The 17943-nt window shown below is 41.4% G+C and overlaps 1 protein-coding gene across 2 annotated transcripts in view; it reads right to left on the bottom strand.

The window, feature by feature from the left end:
- Window positions 1–17943, bottom strand: part of LOC147740930 (uncharacterized) — a 206619-nt gene that overhangs the window by 76594 nt on the left and 112082 nt on the right. For both annotated transcript variants that reach the window (XM_086936073.1, XM_086936075.1), the window contains 2 exons: window positions 16909–16965; window positions 239–340 (listed from right to left, as the gene is read on the bottom strand). In XM_086936073.1, the coding sequence (XP_086792199.1) occupies window positions 239–340; window positions 16909–16965 (159 nt within the window). The remainder of the gene's footprint in view (window positions 1–238; window positions 341–16908; window positions 16966–17943) is intronic.

The following is a 17943-nucleotide window of genomic DNA, read 5'->3' as shown; positions in this document are numbered from 1 at the left end:
AATTATCGCCAGTTGTTGCTGATATGCCCAAGTGCTTTTAATTAGAATCAGTGTATGGGTTAGTGCGCCAGGGTTGGTGTGCCCGCCTCGAGTGCCGTATACAGTGAGTGCACCTGAGTGGTACAGGAAGTGGTACATGAGGAGCAGAAGCTTGTGAACTGGCTACTTTGTGAGTGGCTGAGGAATTGAAAAGCAATCTTTCTCCTCTGTTACACAGAACACCCATGCAGCAGCTTACCTTTGCAGCAGCAACATATTATAATACCGAGGATTAGCATAAGCCCGACTCCCACGCCCACTGACACACCAATGATCAAAGGATAATTCACAGTTGATGAGTCTGAAAAAAAGAAAAAAGTGTTTTCTGTTACAACCAGTCATTTCTGTTAATGTGCATAATTTAGATACTATGATTGCATTGGTATGAAGGACTGATTGTAAAATCTACTCTATGATAATTAGTTATTCATCCATATACAACGGTGATAGAATATATTCAAATATTGTGTCAAAAAGCATTTTTATCAGTCATTCAGAAAGTTTATTCTGTCCATACAAAACTAAAATCAATACATCATTGTAATATAAATAATGCTTTATTTGATTTAACTAAGATTTTATGGGGGCGTGGCTCCATTGCACATTACAAGAAGGACCCCAGCTAAATATATATATAAGTCTTCAATTGGCTCCTCATCGACAACAGAAAAACTATGAAACAGGCACTGCTCACCAGCAGACTGGACTACTGCAACACCCTTTGCAGGCACCACCATCAAACTCCTGAGAAGAAGCCATACAATCCAGAACTCAGCAGCCAGACTTATCTTCAACCTGCCAAAGAGCAACCACATCACCCAGCATGTGAAATACCTTCACTTGCAACACATACAGAAGAGACATGAATCAGTTCCTAAACTGCCACCTACCACCCAGAGGCCTCTGCACCGCTCATCTCACACCGCACCAGATAATGCTCCTCCCACCTCGCCACCCAGTCCGGGAACGCTCTTCCCCTCCACCTCTGTACTTCACCCTCACTGAATCATTTTAGGAAGAGCCTCAAGATCTGGCTCTTCAACTGACATTGAAGAATAATGCCTGGATACCCTCTCAGGTGAGAAGCAGTGCCACAAAAGTACTGCTTGATTGATGCCTCACTGGCAAGGCATCAGTAGGAGGAAATATTCTGAGAATTCCTGTGTCCCCATCTGGAGGGGACCTGACCTGGCAGTTCAGGCTGAGCTGTTCCTATTGGACTTCCTTACATATGGATGTTACCGGTCACAGTGGGTGAAAAGCGATGGAGGGTAATGCAGCCCACAAAATTGCCAGAGGCTCAGATAAAATCAAGCATTCCATTAATAAGCTTATTTTTTGAGCATGATGACTAAATATCCGATTAAAATTATCAGAGGTCGAAATATTGGAAAATAAATATCATGATACATATATACTTTGATGCACAAATCTTTGTTACAAAAATAGTGTGTTTTTAGGTAATAAAATTGATGTTTTTGATATTGTTTTCAATAATATAATGGCCAACATATTGTATCTTTAAATATTTGAATGTGTTTTAGTTGCTATACTAATTATTGGGTAGATGCATCAACGTTGTCATTTGCGATTCCTTATTTGCGAAAAATAAGGAATCGCAAATAAGGAATCGCAAATGGCAATGCATCATTTATTTCGCAATTTTATTGAGATCCGGTAAAAATCGCAATTTTTACTGAATCGCAATAAAATTGCGAGTTTCAAATAGCGAATTCGCAATTCCCATTCATTCCTATGGGCTGAAATGCCCATAGGAATGAATGGGAATTGCGAATTCGCAATTTGAAAATCGGAATTCAACAAAGCATTTCAAGGGTGGAGAGGGGGGTCCAAAGGACCCCCCCCTGCACCCATGAAATGCACTTTTACATGTAAGTTACATACACACATGTCCTAAGGACATGTGTGTCTGTAACACACATGTCCTAAGGACATGTGTGTCTGTAACTTAACAGTTTAAAAAATGCATTTTTGTGCTTTTTTAAACAATTTTGCAAATTACCATGAGGTTCAAACTCGTGGTAATTTGCACTTGCAATTTTAAAATTCGCTAATTTTTTTACAATGATGCATTCCATTTAAGGAATCGCACAATTGCTATTTATTAAATGCAATCGCATTTAAGAAATTCACAAAATTAGCGAATTTTAACAAAAACTAATGATGCATATCAAAAAGCATTTTTGGAGTCGCAAACGGCCGATTTTAAGGAATCGCACCGTTTGCAACTCCAAAAATGCTTGATGCATCTGGGCATATATGTGTTACTATTGATTAAAAAAGGTTATTTTTGTAAATATAGCTTGTCATTTATTAAAAAAACTATATTTAATTTTTTTTTTATTTTTTTTTATTTTCCAAAAACAACCATTACAAAACAATTATTCCATCTTTGAACATCAACCTCCCCACCCCCCTCCCTGGGTCCAAAAAAAAAACAAAATCACGTATTTATATTTACATACATTGAGGCATCAGCGAGAATAAATAATTCCATCATTATCCATATCATAATCGCCAGCAAGAAAAAAAGAAAAAACCAAGAGCCAGAGGGACAACAGAGAACAGCACTGGAGGGGATCGGGGAGGGGTGAGAAAAACCAAGAGAAGGAAAGCGGGGGGACCAACACAGGGAGACAAAAAGAAAGAAGTTAAAAAAAACCTTCATAAATCAGCTGGAACATTCAGGGTATCAAGCCATCTTGTTAAGGGATCCCAGAATAACAGCCCTCTTTTATTTGCCCTTCTGACCTTTTTAGCATAAATCGCTCTCTCTAATCTATAAATCACGAATAATCTAGCTTGCCATTGCCCAAAAGATGGAGGGTTGAAATCCTTCCAGTACATAGCAAAACATATCCGCAAGATAGTCATTGCTACAAACACTAATGCACCCCCTTTCTTTAAGTCCAAATGGTCATAAAGCCCTAACATAATAGAAATTGGGTGTAAGATGGATATCTAAAAGAAGTATCCTACTCCAAAAACATTGTATCTCCTTCAACAGCAAATCACGATTTGGGCATGTAGCAAACATGTGCACTGAATCCGCACTGAATTCAGTGCAGCGCGGACAGACAGTCCCAGGGCCAGTTGTCCATTTAGCAGCTTTGTTTGGAGTTACAAACAAGAAGTAGCCTGTCTTATAGAATTGAACTTGCAGTTTGGGGGAAAGCAGATATGTTTGCGCTAATCCCAAAGCAGAGCCAAAAGCATTGGGCTGAGTGTTTAATTTAAGTTGCCATTTAGCATCTACCTTACTTAAATTATTCGGTTTTTGTTCGTTAACAAGGAGATAAATCTCCCCTATCCCAGGAAGCCTAGTACCGAGTAGCTTATCTATGAGACCCACTGATGAAAAATCAACAGAGACCCTAATTTAATTTAATATGAAACTGGCAACAGCATGATACTGATACGTCTGGTTATTATTTAAGTTATAGCAACTTTTCAATTCCTCGAATGACCAAATCTGATTATTACTGAATAAATCTCCTATTCTGGATATACCTCCCAGATACCACTGTTGAAGATATACTGGCTTGAATATTAATGGTAGATTATCATTACTGCTAATATGGGTATAATAGTTTAGTTTAGCAATTCCAAATATCTTTCGGATTCTACTGAAAATCAAATACGCGCTACTCATTGTTTTGAATCTAACCCTCTTGTAATACTATACTCGAGGTTGCGCCAGAGACATCCCCTTACATTTTCACCAAGGAGTAAAGGATAGGGGGAAGGTAAGCCGGAGGGACTGAGGATCTGATCTTCTCTAAATAGCTCACTACAATGTTGCAGAGCAGCAGCCCAATAGTATAGTTTTAGGTTCGGGAGCAACCACCCGCCTCTTTCCCTGGGTATTGAAAGGAAATTAAAGGCCCTTCTTGGCACGCATGCCCAGATAAATTGAGAAAAAATGTGTTCAAACACCAGGAGAATAAGGTTATTGAAAACAAGCGGAATTGCCCGGAAGAAATAAAGCAATTTGGGGAAATATGTCATTTTTTATACATTACACCTTCCGATAATAATAAGGTGCATATTGTCGATCATTCTAAGTGACTTCTTCATGCTAGTGGCGAGTGGAGTTAAATTTTCTGTAACCATTTTATCTAAGTCTGAAACAAAATACACTCCCAGATATTTTGCTTTCCTTGTGATTCTACTATCTACCCAATCAATTTTCCCATTAACCAAGATCTGCGTTTTGGCTTTATTTAAGGCATAACCAGAAATCAGCCCTGAATTCCTGAGTTCCAAAGTACTAACAGCTACCTCAGGTTCTGGAGTAATTATGGCTACGTCATCGGCATAAACCATGATCTTTGTCTCTATGCCGAACCTTTTCACTCGAGTAATTACAGAGTTTAGCTCTATCCTTATTATCAAGGGGTCGATATAAAGAGCGAAAAGTAAGGGCGAGCAGGGGCACCCCTGTCTAGTTCCTCGTAACATTTTCATTTGTTCTGTCAAATGACCATTAATTAAAATTCTTGCTGAGAGATTATGATATAATGCTTGTATTGCCAGAGTTATCCTAGGTCCCAAGCCAGCTCGCCGCATGATAGCACAGAGAAATTGCCAGGAGACCCGATCGAATGCTTTTTCAGCATCGAAAAGAATTAGTGCAATCTGGGCTCCTGTCACCTCCGCAGCATCAAACAAAATAATAGACCGGCGGATGTGTTTTGTTGTACCTTTTTGGGAATAAAGCCGTGTTGCACTTGCCAGCTAGAAACTAGTGTTCCATTATTTAAAGATAATCTTGTATCAATAACTTTAGAAATAATCTTAGAATCAATTTTGATTAGCGTAATAGGTCTATACGAAGTCATCTCCAGAGGCGATTCATCTTTTTTGGGAAATATCACAATTTTAGCCAAAGAAAAGGATTTTGGTGGTGGGGTTTCCTCAAAAATTGATGTTACTACTTTAGAAAAAAAGAACCTTTTTTTGTTGAGAAAAGATTTTATATAAACTCAACTGGTATACTGTCCATCCTGGGAGCTTTACCATACGGGAGGTTGGCCAGTGCAGCTGCAATTTCTTCCCACTCAGGAGCAATTTCCATTTCATCACTAAAATCAATACCAATTTTAGTTAAAGGGATTGTCTCTAAATATTCTCTAGTGTTTTTTTTTTTTAATCTTCGGCTGACCCAATCATATCCTCAGAATATCACTTCTCGTAAAAGTTCCGGAAAGCTTCCTCTATTTTTGGGAGATCAGTAATTAGAACTTCATTTTCAGAGTTTAATAGAAGAGATAGTATTAGCGGTTACCTGCTGCCTAGTAGAAATGGCGAGTTGGTGACCAATACGTTCACTCCATTCATAAACTTTTTCTCTAGTTGCTGCCCACTTCGTAGTTAATATTTCTGCTAAACCCATCCCCATTTCTGATTTAGCAACCATAACCCTTTCCTGTGCTTCCTCCACTTCCAATCCTGCCTGAACTGCCTGGATTAAATTTTTTCCGCTTCTATCATCCTGTAGTAAATTAATCTGTATCTTCTCTTTTTTACTCTTACGGATTGAGAACCGTAATGCCTCCCCCTTTATGCCGGCTTTAAAAGTATCCGAAACAACCATTGTTGGAGCAGACCCAATGTTTATATTCAAGAATTCCTGAATCCATCCAGCCATATACTCTCGGTAATGGTTATCATACAGCAGTGCCCTTTCGAATGTCCAGTTCGAACTCGGTTCTTGCATAACCCACCCTCTAGGTTTAAAATAAGGGGATTATGGTCAGACAGTAACCGGGGGGGCGACATTAATAGAACATTCATGGATCAGAGTGGAAGAAACAAAAAAGTAGTCAAGTCTGGCCATTGATAAATGAGTTGCGGACAAGAAAGTAAAGCCATTCTGCTCAGGTCTGAATTGGGCCCACACATCTTTTAAAACATGAGTGTTAAATAATTTGAGGAATGCCCGGTAAACTTTGGGCTTCCTGCCAACATAACTCCAAGATTTCATTGTATTCCAGTCACTGGGCAGATTTAGATTCAGGTCACCGCATAAGGTTATCGGGAGCGGCCAATGTACCAACTCTTCATTTATGTTATTTATCAGCCCTGGGTCGTCTAGAGTACTAGCATACACAGAGCAGATTGTAAATGTATGATTAAAAGACAATGAGCACTTCACTATAACCCATCTCCCTAATGGATCAGCTTTTACCAAATTCTCTAGTAAGGGCAATGTTTTTCGTACCAAAATACCGACCCCCTTTGTTCGAGCACCCTGCGAGGTTGCTCATTTAATTTCAAACCCAAGAGAATTCAACAGAGATTTTTGAGCCCCTTCAACGTGGGTATCCTGGAAACATACTATATCTGCTCCCATCAGTCATAATATCTGAGCAGTTTTTTGTCTCTTTGTAAGATCATTCAAAACACAGACATTTAAGGATACAACCCTAAGTTTATTTGGCAAGCTCATTTTTGTTTTCTAGAGCTTTTCCTACAAGGGAGCCCAGGTATAATTCTATTTTTCCTTGTTGAAATTCCACATCCTTCCTTCCCCCTCGCCCCCTGCCCCCGGCCAATCCCTCCCCCCAGCCACAGCCCCTGGCCCACCCCCAACCCCCCCAACAAATATCCCTGTAGCCACACATCATGTTCAGCAATGCTTGTATAGGCATTTCCTAAAAATTAAGGTAAGCAACACAAATCCCTTACACCTTACCCCCAAAGTGATGAAAAACTATATTTAATGTATATAGCAATTTACAGAATTGTAGAGAGTTCTTTGGTTTATAGGAGGATAGAGTGAGATGTTAACTAGTTATTAATAACTTTGAATTATATATTACATTTTGTTCAACCAATGTTAACTGTCATCCAGGAATCTTACACCCAAGTGCCTCTTATTTTGCAGCTGCATTCCCTGCTAGAGTTCAAGTGGCTCTTTTGTGTACAGAATGAAAAATGTGCAGCAAGTGACATATTGATTCTCTGAAGCACAGGAGTACACACTATCTCAGGAACAGGATAGAACGGGTAGGGTCCATAGCAGCTGCAAACTGGAAGTGGTGGTCGCTGCTGGATGCACGAAACACGAAGATGGGAGTGCAGGCATGGCTCATAATAACCATAACAACTTAGAGGACAGAGTACAGAATGGTGGGAGAGGTGCAGAGTAGAATAGTTCAGAGAAAGAACAATTTGTCAGCTGGTCACCCTTAAACTTTATCTTAATCAGACCCCTGGGCCCCAAAGGCCAACTGCATTCATGTAACGACTTTAATCAGAGAATGCCCACTTATGCCTGTGAAATACCGTACTTCGACTTTGGTGCAAATGACCATTTTGTGTGAGGTGCTCCCCCATATTCTTGCCTTGACAGTTTTTTGCTAGCTGTGCACTTCACCACACTAACCTTTGGCAAAGTACCTGTGCCGTCCCCCTTTTAATATGATGACATTGCATTCTCTTGATTATTTGGCACGAGTATATAGTACCCAAATCATACACAGGGCCTGTAAGTTAAATATCCTAAGTGGACTGTAGCACCCATTGTGACATCCACTATAAGGGCAAAGTAAGTATGTGTGCAAACATGCCACCAGTAGCCTTACTTTGAAGGATTAAACTGCAGATTTGACCTATCAAAGTAACCTCTATAGATTGGCCTAAACTCACCTTCAGAAATTAACATGTCGCCCCTAAGTTGGACTTACTGCCCATAAGGCAGGGTGCATGATATTTAAAAGAAGGACATGAAAAGTTTTAATTGTTAAACATGACCTTAGAGTGAAAAAAACTTAAAATATTTTTATTGTAGTAGGGCCAGCTGTTTCATAGCAAAGCAATAGTATATAATATTATCAACCAATCAATCAGGGGTTTGTGGAGCGGACTACTAACACATAAGGGTCTCAAAGCTCTAAGGGGAGAGAGTTTCGGGCAGCTCAGAGGTCATCCAAAGAGCTATGTCTTGAGGGCCTTTCTGAAGGATTGCAGGTAGGGCTTGCTGCGTGAGAGCGTGAGGCACAATGTAATCTGCAATGATGCGGAGCTGACGTTAGTCCAGGTTTCTGTTAGGAAGGCAACATTGGGCGAGAGGTTGTTGAGGAGGTACCAGATTTCTACTGCGTTTATGTGCAGGGCGTGTTGAAGAGGATGCAGCTCAAGGGTTTGACTGTGTTGGCGCCAGTGGGCTGGCGGTAGCTGTCTGGGTCTGGAGGTGGGTGAAGGTGCAGTGGCAGTGTCAGCAGGAGATCGGGCCTTGAGAGTTGCTAGGTGTCGACAGCTGGCCGTAGTTGTGGCATCCAGGGTTGAGAGCGAGGAGAGTGCTGAAGTCATAGCTGCAGGGATCAGGGGGACCAGGGTCCCTGGCACTGGTCGTGGTCGGGTCATGGACGGACGCAGATGGGCTTAGTTTTGGCACATGGCCACCATTAAGTAGGGGCTGGGATGCGAGACCAGCTTGGAGGTGGGAGGCGGAAACACACATGGGGTGAGGGGCCGCAGGGGCAGCAAGGAAAAATGCAATAACGGGAAAAAAGAGGCCAAAGACAGAAAAAGGAAAAATAGGCAAAGACAGAAAAGGAGACAGATATAGACAGAAAAAGGCATAAAACAAGGCTGGCAGAGCAGACCAGCATAGAGGAGGCTCTCCCACTGGACCACCTGGGATGACGCGCAGGCTAGAGGCTGCTGGTGGAGGAGACCTCGAACACCTACCTGGAACCAGAAAGGCACTGAGGGCAGAGCCTCAATAACGAAGCTGTGCGAGGGGAGAGGATTTTCCCTGGCCAGGAAGTCAGAGGTCTTACTTAAATATAATGTTGGTTCTTCCAATTTGGAAACAGCTAAAGAGTTAATTCTTGGACTTTTAAATGTTTATCATGAGCTCAATTCAATAGTACAGTCAAATTTGTGATAAACATTTGTTTGAAATTACAGCCTTATGCATGATATTCCCCCAGATGTTTGTATCTGTTGCTGAATCCATTTTTGTTGGCCACAAACCTCTGTGCATTTTGCCTGCCAACCAGCATTAGCATGCTTGTGTTCTCCGTTTAAAACATGGTACAATTTGGACACATCTAAATAGTGCATTTAGTTTACCTTTAAGTCCCCTACATTATATGGTATGACTGGTGCTCAGGGATGATAAATTCTGTGCTACTAGTGGGCGGAAGCATTCATTGTACCACACACTCCAGAATTCCTGACTGTGAAGTTTTTAAACTGTCAAACCATCCTTTTGAAAGGCTAAACCTTTCTTTTGATGTCTATCAGTCACCTCTCAGGTAGACCTTTTTGCCCAGTAAACAAGGATCATAATGTTTTAAGGTAGGTAATGTATATATTCATGTTTTAAATGGCTTGTCTGTGAAACACCTCAAAATTGCTTTTCACTGTGGCACGGTCTGTTAGGAAAACACTCAGTTAACATTGTAACCACTTAGAATGCCTCATGTCAGTTTGGGGCAGCTCTAAAACAGATTTAAGGTCTTGTTTTGATTATGATTTAAAACCTCCTTATTGGTACAGTAGGTTTTCATATTACTATAAAGGGAAATTAACTTTTAGATAGCTATCTATTTTCAGCCCAATAAATGCCTTTTTTCTGATGTCCTGTGTCACATGACTGCTGATGGCTCCCTATAGTGAGATTTGTCTTCCTTGGGCAGGAAGGCTTGGTAGAGTGTGTCAAGCCCATTCCTCACATTCAAAGGATGACAATCCTGGCACTATCAGATGTAGCTCACACCTGAGCCTGCCTCCCTTTTATCTTTCTAGTGTTATGTTGTCACTTCATTACTATTTGAGGATGGCATAAAAACATTGCACACTGCCTCTAAAGTAATCCTGACTGCTGTGTGCCACAGCTACTAGGGGCTGAGCACAGGTTTATTGAGAGACTTCTGTGGTTCACCCTGACAACAATTGTGATTATTGTTTGAAGTTGATGCTCACCCCCTTGAACTAATACTCACATCTCTTACAATATTTTAGAATAGGTACTTTCAGATGTTGCACTAACAAAGAGAACCCAGTTATCCACACATCTGAGCAAAGATTCTCTTTTTTCATAGGTGAATTAAAGCCCGAACATGGAATTTCACTGTAGTGAGACTGCCAGTGTAATAATCTGATCTAAAGAAGATGAGGGTGTACACGGTCCTAAACATTAATGTCACACTAGGTGCTTACTTTTGCAGCTACACAAAACAGTAGTCGTGGGTGGTAAGCACTGCTCCACTGGCAGAATTTGTGGAGATATTATGCCACTCTGTGAACCCTTATAAGGAGGAGAAACAGGCATTTTGGCTCTGACACATCAGGTGAAGTTAGACAGACACACACCACCAGATGCTGGGGCCAGGATACCTGATACTCCTCCTCACCTGGGCAGCAGTTAGGGAGGGAGCATGAAAAAAGCACAGCTCTGCTTCACCCCAGAGCCTGGATGCTGCCCAGGCAGAGAGGAGGAGGGAGCCTGGCCTACCAGCATGGGAATAATGTGGATAGCAAGTGGCACTTTAGGGTTCAGTGGGCCACTTTGGTAAGATGTGGTGGCAGCGAGAGGGAAAGAGAAGACAGGCCCTGGAGAAGGGACATGCTGTTGCATCTGTTGCCCCAAAGTTAGCATCCTTTGTTAAATGTGTGTTTTATGAACCTCCCGCATAAGTTATTTTGTATTGGTAGTGTCAAATTTGCCATGAGGAGAACTAAGTGCAGACCTGGCTGCCATGCCAAGACAATTCTTGCCCTCACTTTACTGTCTGTGGGTTGGCAGTCTTCTGCCTTCCGCCTTCTGCCGCCAGGCTCATGCAGTCAAGTGGGCGGGTACCTCCTCTTGAGGCAATTAATAAATGTTTCACACCAAAGTGTCTAGAGTGTATTATTACATATAATTGTTGGTTCATAAGACAAGGGTGGTAAAAGATTTACAGGCAGAATTGAGAGTTTCATGGACGGGTGGCTGAGCAATACCTGCCCACCCGCACATACACACAAGAAACTAAAAATGTGTACAGAGAACTGTACGACTCATACATGTAATAGTACAGACCCTGGCAAATAGTTAAAAACACACGCTAACCTGAAACTAGGAAAGGCCATCATGGAACAATGGCATCAAATCCTAAAGCAAATAAATTGGGGCCAGAGGGCCAGGAAGATGCCAGTTTTGTACTGCACAGAGGGCTTATTTACAGGCCCTCAGCGCCGTTGGTGCGTCACTTTTTATATAAGAAAAAGTGACGTACTGGCAGCGCAAGGGGCTAGTAAATAACCCCCTAAATGTCTACCCGGTGTCTGCAGGGACCAGAAATTTAAAGAGTAGGATCAATTCATACAACTGAGCAGATGGCACCGCAGATTGCAGCATCAAGTCTAGTCTTTAAAGTGTCGCAAACTAACCTTGCTTCAATGCTAAAGTTAATGTGTTTTATGCTTTGGAGAAGAAACAAACATAAATAAATTAGTGGACCTTGAAGCACACCTCTTAGCCCTCTTCCTCTATAGAATACTGTGGGAAGCAACCTTTACAAGGCAGTCATTGCATTGCACTACCTTTACAACGCAGTCATTACAAGGCAACATCCTTTACATCGCATGTCACTACAATGCAGCCATTACAATGCATGTCACTTCAATGCATATCATTACAACACATGTCACTGCAACGCAGGCATTACATCGCAAGTCATTACAAAGCATACCATTACAACACATAGTACCCTTACACTATCCGATACTTACCCTACTGTTGCACTCACTGGAGTTAGAATAGTCATTTTTACCCCTACACTATCTAACACTGTGTTGTAAAGGTTGTTTCTAAAAATGCAATGTAATGGCATGCAATGTAAAAGAATGTGTTGTAAAGGATGTTGCGATGTAAAAACTGCTTTGTAAAGGCATGCTATGTAAATGTATGCGTTGCAACGTTACACATTCGAATAGCGTCAGAAGACTGAACAGGCTTTTCATACAAGGAGGCAGAAGAAAAGTGTAACTCTTTACTTTATCAAAATATGAAGTTCAACTCTTTATTCATTTTGCCCTTTAATATAGTGCCTACCTGGTCCACATGCACTAAAGAGTTTTACAAAAATTACAGATTACATAACATTTGGAGGCACAAGGTTATGTAATTTGCAACAATGTTAAGCCAAAGTTGGGACTCGAACCAGGTTTCCCAGTTCCATGACGGGCTGCTCTAGCCATTAGGCTACATTAAAAAGAAGACTCAGAATGCCTTCCTCAAGTCACATCCACACAGAACATGCCCCCGCCTCACAATAAGTACTACTTGAGTACAGTTTGCGTAGTTACTATCCTATTCTCCTAACTCTAGCAACTGAAAATAGCGTCATCTTCAAGGTCCTTCAACCAGAGAAATCCCAGCATGCCCCAGGTCAGACTCACCTCTCTTATTTCTTGTGCACATTATGGGCATTCACTTCAAACTCAGAAAGCGTCCAGGTTCAGTCACTCAGACTGGGGAGCTTGTGCTGGACAAGATGCTACAAATGGAAGCATGTCCTTTATGACTTATTTTTAATAAAAAGGTGAAATGCTGAAATCTATAAAACACTGTGGTCACAGCACTCATACACACATCATCAAGAGGAAGATACAACAGTCCTTTACACTGAAGGACTGGCAGCTCCAAAAGAAGAAACACTTTTTTACACAATAGAGAACGCGATTTTGCTCTTCTTTCTAATGACTTTAGTCACTGCCAAGGAGATGCAGCAGTTACAATTTCACTGCTGTCTCTGTGAAATGCTTCTGTGACTATATGACACAGACAGAAAACAGAAATAACCTAAATATAGCACGCTTTGGCACAACCAATAGTCATGCCTGTGTGAGAGCTTTTGGCTTTGCCAATGTCTTATAGCCATGTTGTAGTTACTGTTCAGCTTGGATAAAATTTAGAAGAACAGTAGAGACTGGAGTGCGTAGAGTGGAGTGGTATACAGTGGAGTACCATAGATTGAATTAGAGTAGTACAGTTATTGATGTAAGTAACATAAGCATCACTATAGCCTGCAGATAGGGTAAAAGCACTATAAATAAGAAGCGGTATGCCTCTGTTAAAAGTAGAAAATCATATTGCACATCCAGGAAATGCTTCTAAAAAATAGTGCTTTCCAAAAAGACGACAAAGAACAAAGATGAGGTAGAGTACATGTACTTTGTCCCTGCACCACATAAGAGCTAACACAATCATTTCCAGGCATGGTTGGCATGTTACTGGCCAGATGATTTGGGCCCTCTTCCTTCACTTCAATGGTAGTTAAATGGCTTGAAGTGCACATAGATAGGCATCTTACAAAGCAGTCCCAAGTAAACTCAGTGATATCCAAAAAGCTCATTTTTATGTTAAGAAAGTCAAAGAAAGCTGAACCCTCCTTATCCTTTGAAGCAAGTAAACAATAGTTATTACAACCATTTTGTTGAGATTGGATTTACCTCAGGTGTTACAAAGTGAAGCAGAAAGTTGAATTTTACAGTATCAAGAGTAGACACTCACATGCCACTTCCCTGGTAAAAGAACTTCATTGGCTTCCAGTTAAACAAAAAACACAGTTTGATTTTTGGATCCTAGACGAGGTGGGAATATTTGCCATTTGGGTAATAACTCTACTCAGCATACAGCACTAGAAATTTGACTATATTTAAATCAGGGATTTGTTCCTTTATATTAGGATCAGTTTTCACGAATTTAAGGACCTTTAGCGCTTTGGAGCAAGCAGAATTACATGGGAGAAAATTTAACTTATAAAATGCATACTTGACGAAATAGGTGAGTCAAGGATATAGGTATCTTATAGGATTCGAGTTAAAACATTTTAAGGGCATTGGATCTCAATGCAAGTCTTTTCGTTTTATATTTTTGTAAATACTTTAGGTATTGACAAGTAGTCAGTGGAAACAATACTGGGAAATAGAAGTATTGTATTTCGACATATATCATCAACTAGGATTTAGAATTAAAGGTGAGAAATGAATCGAGGAATGATGGGTAATGAGTACAAGTTCATGCATTGAGTTTTAAATTGGGATATATGCGGATGGGACGTAACACGTAGGCCTTTGCTGTGGAATTTGTATGAACTGTGCAGCATTTGATTGTGAATACATTGTGAACATCTGTATGGTGGATACCTTCATCGAATTGAATGAAATAACACAATAAAAGAACTGAACAAGTTGATGAAGGAAGCCTGCATTGAACTTTCTCGTTGGTTCTTTTGGAATTGCATGATTTGATGCTTTAATATTTCGCATACTTGGACACTCCTTCTGTTTGTGTTGAAAGAAAGGATATGTGCATAAGACCAATCTCTGATGGCAGACATTTTGTAATTAGAGAGATAGAAGCTTCCTTGACTCAAAACTCCCTAAAGAGATTATCCCTAAATAATAAATACTGACCACAAAGGAATACAGGATAAAATTCAGCAAGACCCACATAACCTAGAGTCAGTCCTGGGTGGAATTCATTGGCTTTTTAGTGAAAACACTTGGTGGTTGGTTAACAGGTAACAATGTGCATGACTCTAAAGGGTTATACAATTTAATTGTGAAAGCCGCAGCGCCAGGAGGAGAACCGCCGATACACTTTGGTAGATACTTGCAGTTTGGGGACTCGCTGACCCAGGGGGCTGTTGGGCACGCCCGCACCTGGCTGAAATAAAACAACCTCGCCGCTCCCGCTCCACGGGAGTCGCAGGGTCAGGAGGAGAACCGACGATACACTTTGGTGGACACTTGCAGTTTGGGGACTCGCTGGCCCAGGGGGCTGTTGGGCACGCCCCCACCTGGCTGAAAAAAAACAACCCTGCCCCTCCCGCTCCGCGGGAGCCGCAGCGTCAGGAGGAGAACCGACGACACACTGTGGAGGACACTTGCAGTTTGGGTACTCGCTGTCCCAGGGGGCTGTTGGGCACCCCCGCACCTGGCTGAAATAAAACAACCTCGCCACTCCCGCCCTGCGGGAGCTGCAGCATCAGGAGAAGAACCGGCAATACACTTTGGTGGACACTTGCAGTTTGGGGACTAGCTGTCCCATGGGGCTGTTGAGCACGGCCGCACTTGGCTGAAATAAAACAACCTCGCCGCTCCCGCTCTTTGGGAGCCACAGCGTCAGGAGGAGAACCGACGATACACTTTGGTGGACACTTGCAGTTTGGGGACTCGCTGTCCCAGGGGGCTGTTGGGCACGCCTGCACCTGGCTGGCTGAAATAAAACAACCTCGCCACTCCCGCTCTACCTGCACCACCTGCAGTCATTGTATCACATCTAGGTACAGGCTGTTACTGTAGTCCAGCCTGGAATTAACAAGGGCCTGGACTACGGTTCTCTAAGTGGAGCAGGGCAGTATCCAAAGAATTTTCTTTAGCCATTTAAGGATGGTGAAGCAAGTTGAGGCCACCTTCACTACTTGCTGTTTCATAGATAGCTGATCATCAATGACAAAGCCAAAGTTACAGACTTGATGATTAGGATGGGGTAAAGCACCCATTTCCGACAGCCAGTGCTGAGATCCCCAGAGATCTTATTTTTTTCTAAAATCAGGACATCAGTTTTTTCTCTGTTAAGTTTGAGTATGTTTGCTTGCATCCAAGATGCAATTTTCCTCAATCCAGACTGGAGAATAGTTGACTCGGATTCCTTTGCTGCGGAAAGGGAAAAGATTATCTGGGTGTCATCCACGTAGGATAATAGGGACAGCCCTACCTCTTCGGCAAGCACCACCAGAGGTTGAACATAGACATTAAACAGTAGAGGGCTTAACACAGAGCCTTGGGGTACTCCCTATGGGTATGATTGGATTTTAGAGCTGGCCGTAGAAGAGAAGACCTGAAAGGTATGGTGAGCCAAGCAGGGCTGTCAATGCCCATAGATTGCAAAGCTTTTAAAAACACGGTGTGTGGAATGCGGCAATCAGATTGAGTAAAATGAGGGCCATTGTGTCCCCAATGTCCAAATGGTGCCATAGCATTTCAGGTACTCCTAGAAGAGTAGAGAAACCTGCTCTAAAGCCAGACTGTGAGGGTTGTAAGAAGTTTTGAGATTCAACAAAGTGGGACAACTGCGGGTTAAAATGTCTTTTCAAAATGTTTGAAAGGCCGGAAGCGGTGAGATTTACCGAAAAATGGGAAGCTGAGAGGGATCAGCATTAGTTGTCTTTAGAAGTGGAAGAACCATAGCATGCTTCCATTCAGGAGGGACTATAACTTCCTCTAAGGAGGCATTGAGGAGCTCCATAATCAACAGGAACTCCAAAATATCTGCCAAATGCTCACTGTAAAAACTCCATTCTAGTGTTGTCAAGGTTCCCCCCTGAAGCTCAGAGTAGAATATTCAGCGTGCAAAAATGTTACTCTACACCCTTCACTGCTTGTGAGCGGGTTTAATTTTAGTTCCCTCATGTATTTTGTGTCTGGGCTGTCACTAGTTGGAAAGCTTGTGTTCTTCCTGTAAATATCTTCCATTTGAGTGGGCAGAGTATTGGTTCCAATTACTGCCTGCCCAAGCTTTAGTGTTTCTCTCCAGGCTTCACCTCAGCAGCGTCTGAGTCTAGAGATTAGTGTCTCTACTCAGCAGCTATACGTCTTCAGACCAGTATTCCAGTGCATCCTCAAGCTCTCCTCAGAGAAAGGACAGGGTAATCGCATTAGCAGACACAACTCAGACTCTTCAGAACCCACAAACAAATTCCACAGCCTTCGAACAGCAAGCAAAGTGTATCCATATAACAATATTTCTTAAAATATGCAGTATAGTAATTGTTATACTCTGCATATGTAAATGTTTGAAGCAATGGTTGAAATAGCTAAAAACTGATAATTGTGACTTACCTCTTTGTTCAGCCGAGATAAAGGAATTTCCTCTAGAACCATATTTCTCCTGAATTACTGAATTTAAAAGAAAATAAGATATATTCTTCAATATTTCACATTATACATATTGTGGAAATACATCAGAATAGAAGAGAGGAACATTCCTATCTCACTCTGGGTATGTTGTCATGTAAATATACATATAATACATTCAGTCAAGATGAGGTAAATATGCCGTAATACTTGAATATATGTTATGTTATTTTTCCTTTACAGCTTTATATATAAACAATAACATTAAGCAAAACACAATAACTACAAGGTTGTGCAAACGAGAAGACAGGGTACAACCACAAGAAGGAAGAAAACCAGAGAGGATTAGACAGTCTCTTCTTGTCCCCTCTCCCCCTAAGTACACTCCTACCATTCTGTGATAATTGATGACGGGGAACTATCGCCATACAGCTCCTGTGAAAGTTGTTGAGCACTCCTGACATAGTGAAGTGCGCACGGTTGTCTTTCATCTAAGAAGAATGGTGGAGGATTTAGACATAAATAATTTGGGAGATATTTTGGAGGCTATCCAAAAAGAATTAGTATCCGTCTGAAAAGTGATTAAAAACTTAAAACAAGAATTATAACATCTAGGTGAGAAACTTCGGATGTAGCATACAAAATGAGTGGAATACTTTATGGAGGGAGTTTGAGACTTCCTCCATCATAGGACGGAGGGTTAGGTTCAGAATCTAGTCAAACTTCTAGAATCTCCAAACAAGATGTAAATTCCTTATCCCCTGTCATTTCGCTATTGCCTCTTGAATGCTTTAGTGGAAACCTAGAGAAGACACAAGTCTTCTTAACCTAATGGTCTTTGCACTTTATGTGCAGACCTTTGATTTTTCTGATGGACACTCTCACGTGTGGCCTTTATTCTATTGTACCTCAGTGGTGATGCAGCATCCTAGTCAATGACACTAGTTTCTAGAGATGCCCCAATTTTGTATAATTTTGAGGTCTTAAAAAAAAGGTTCTTCAAATATGTAATCAGAGAAG

This window comes from Lissotriton vulgaris, chromosome 1_1 (assembly GCF_964263255.1).
Source record: "Lissotriton vulgaris chromosome 1_1, aLisVul1.2, whole genome shotgun sequence".
NCBI lineage: Eukaryota > Metazoa > Chordata > Amphibia > Caudata > Salamandridae > Lissotriton > Lissotriton vulgaris.
This window is presented reverse-complemented; position numbering and strand designations above follow the sequence as displayed.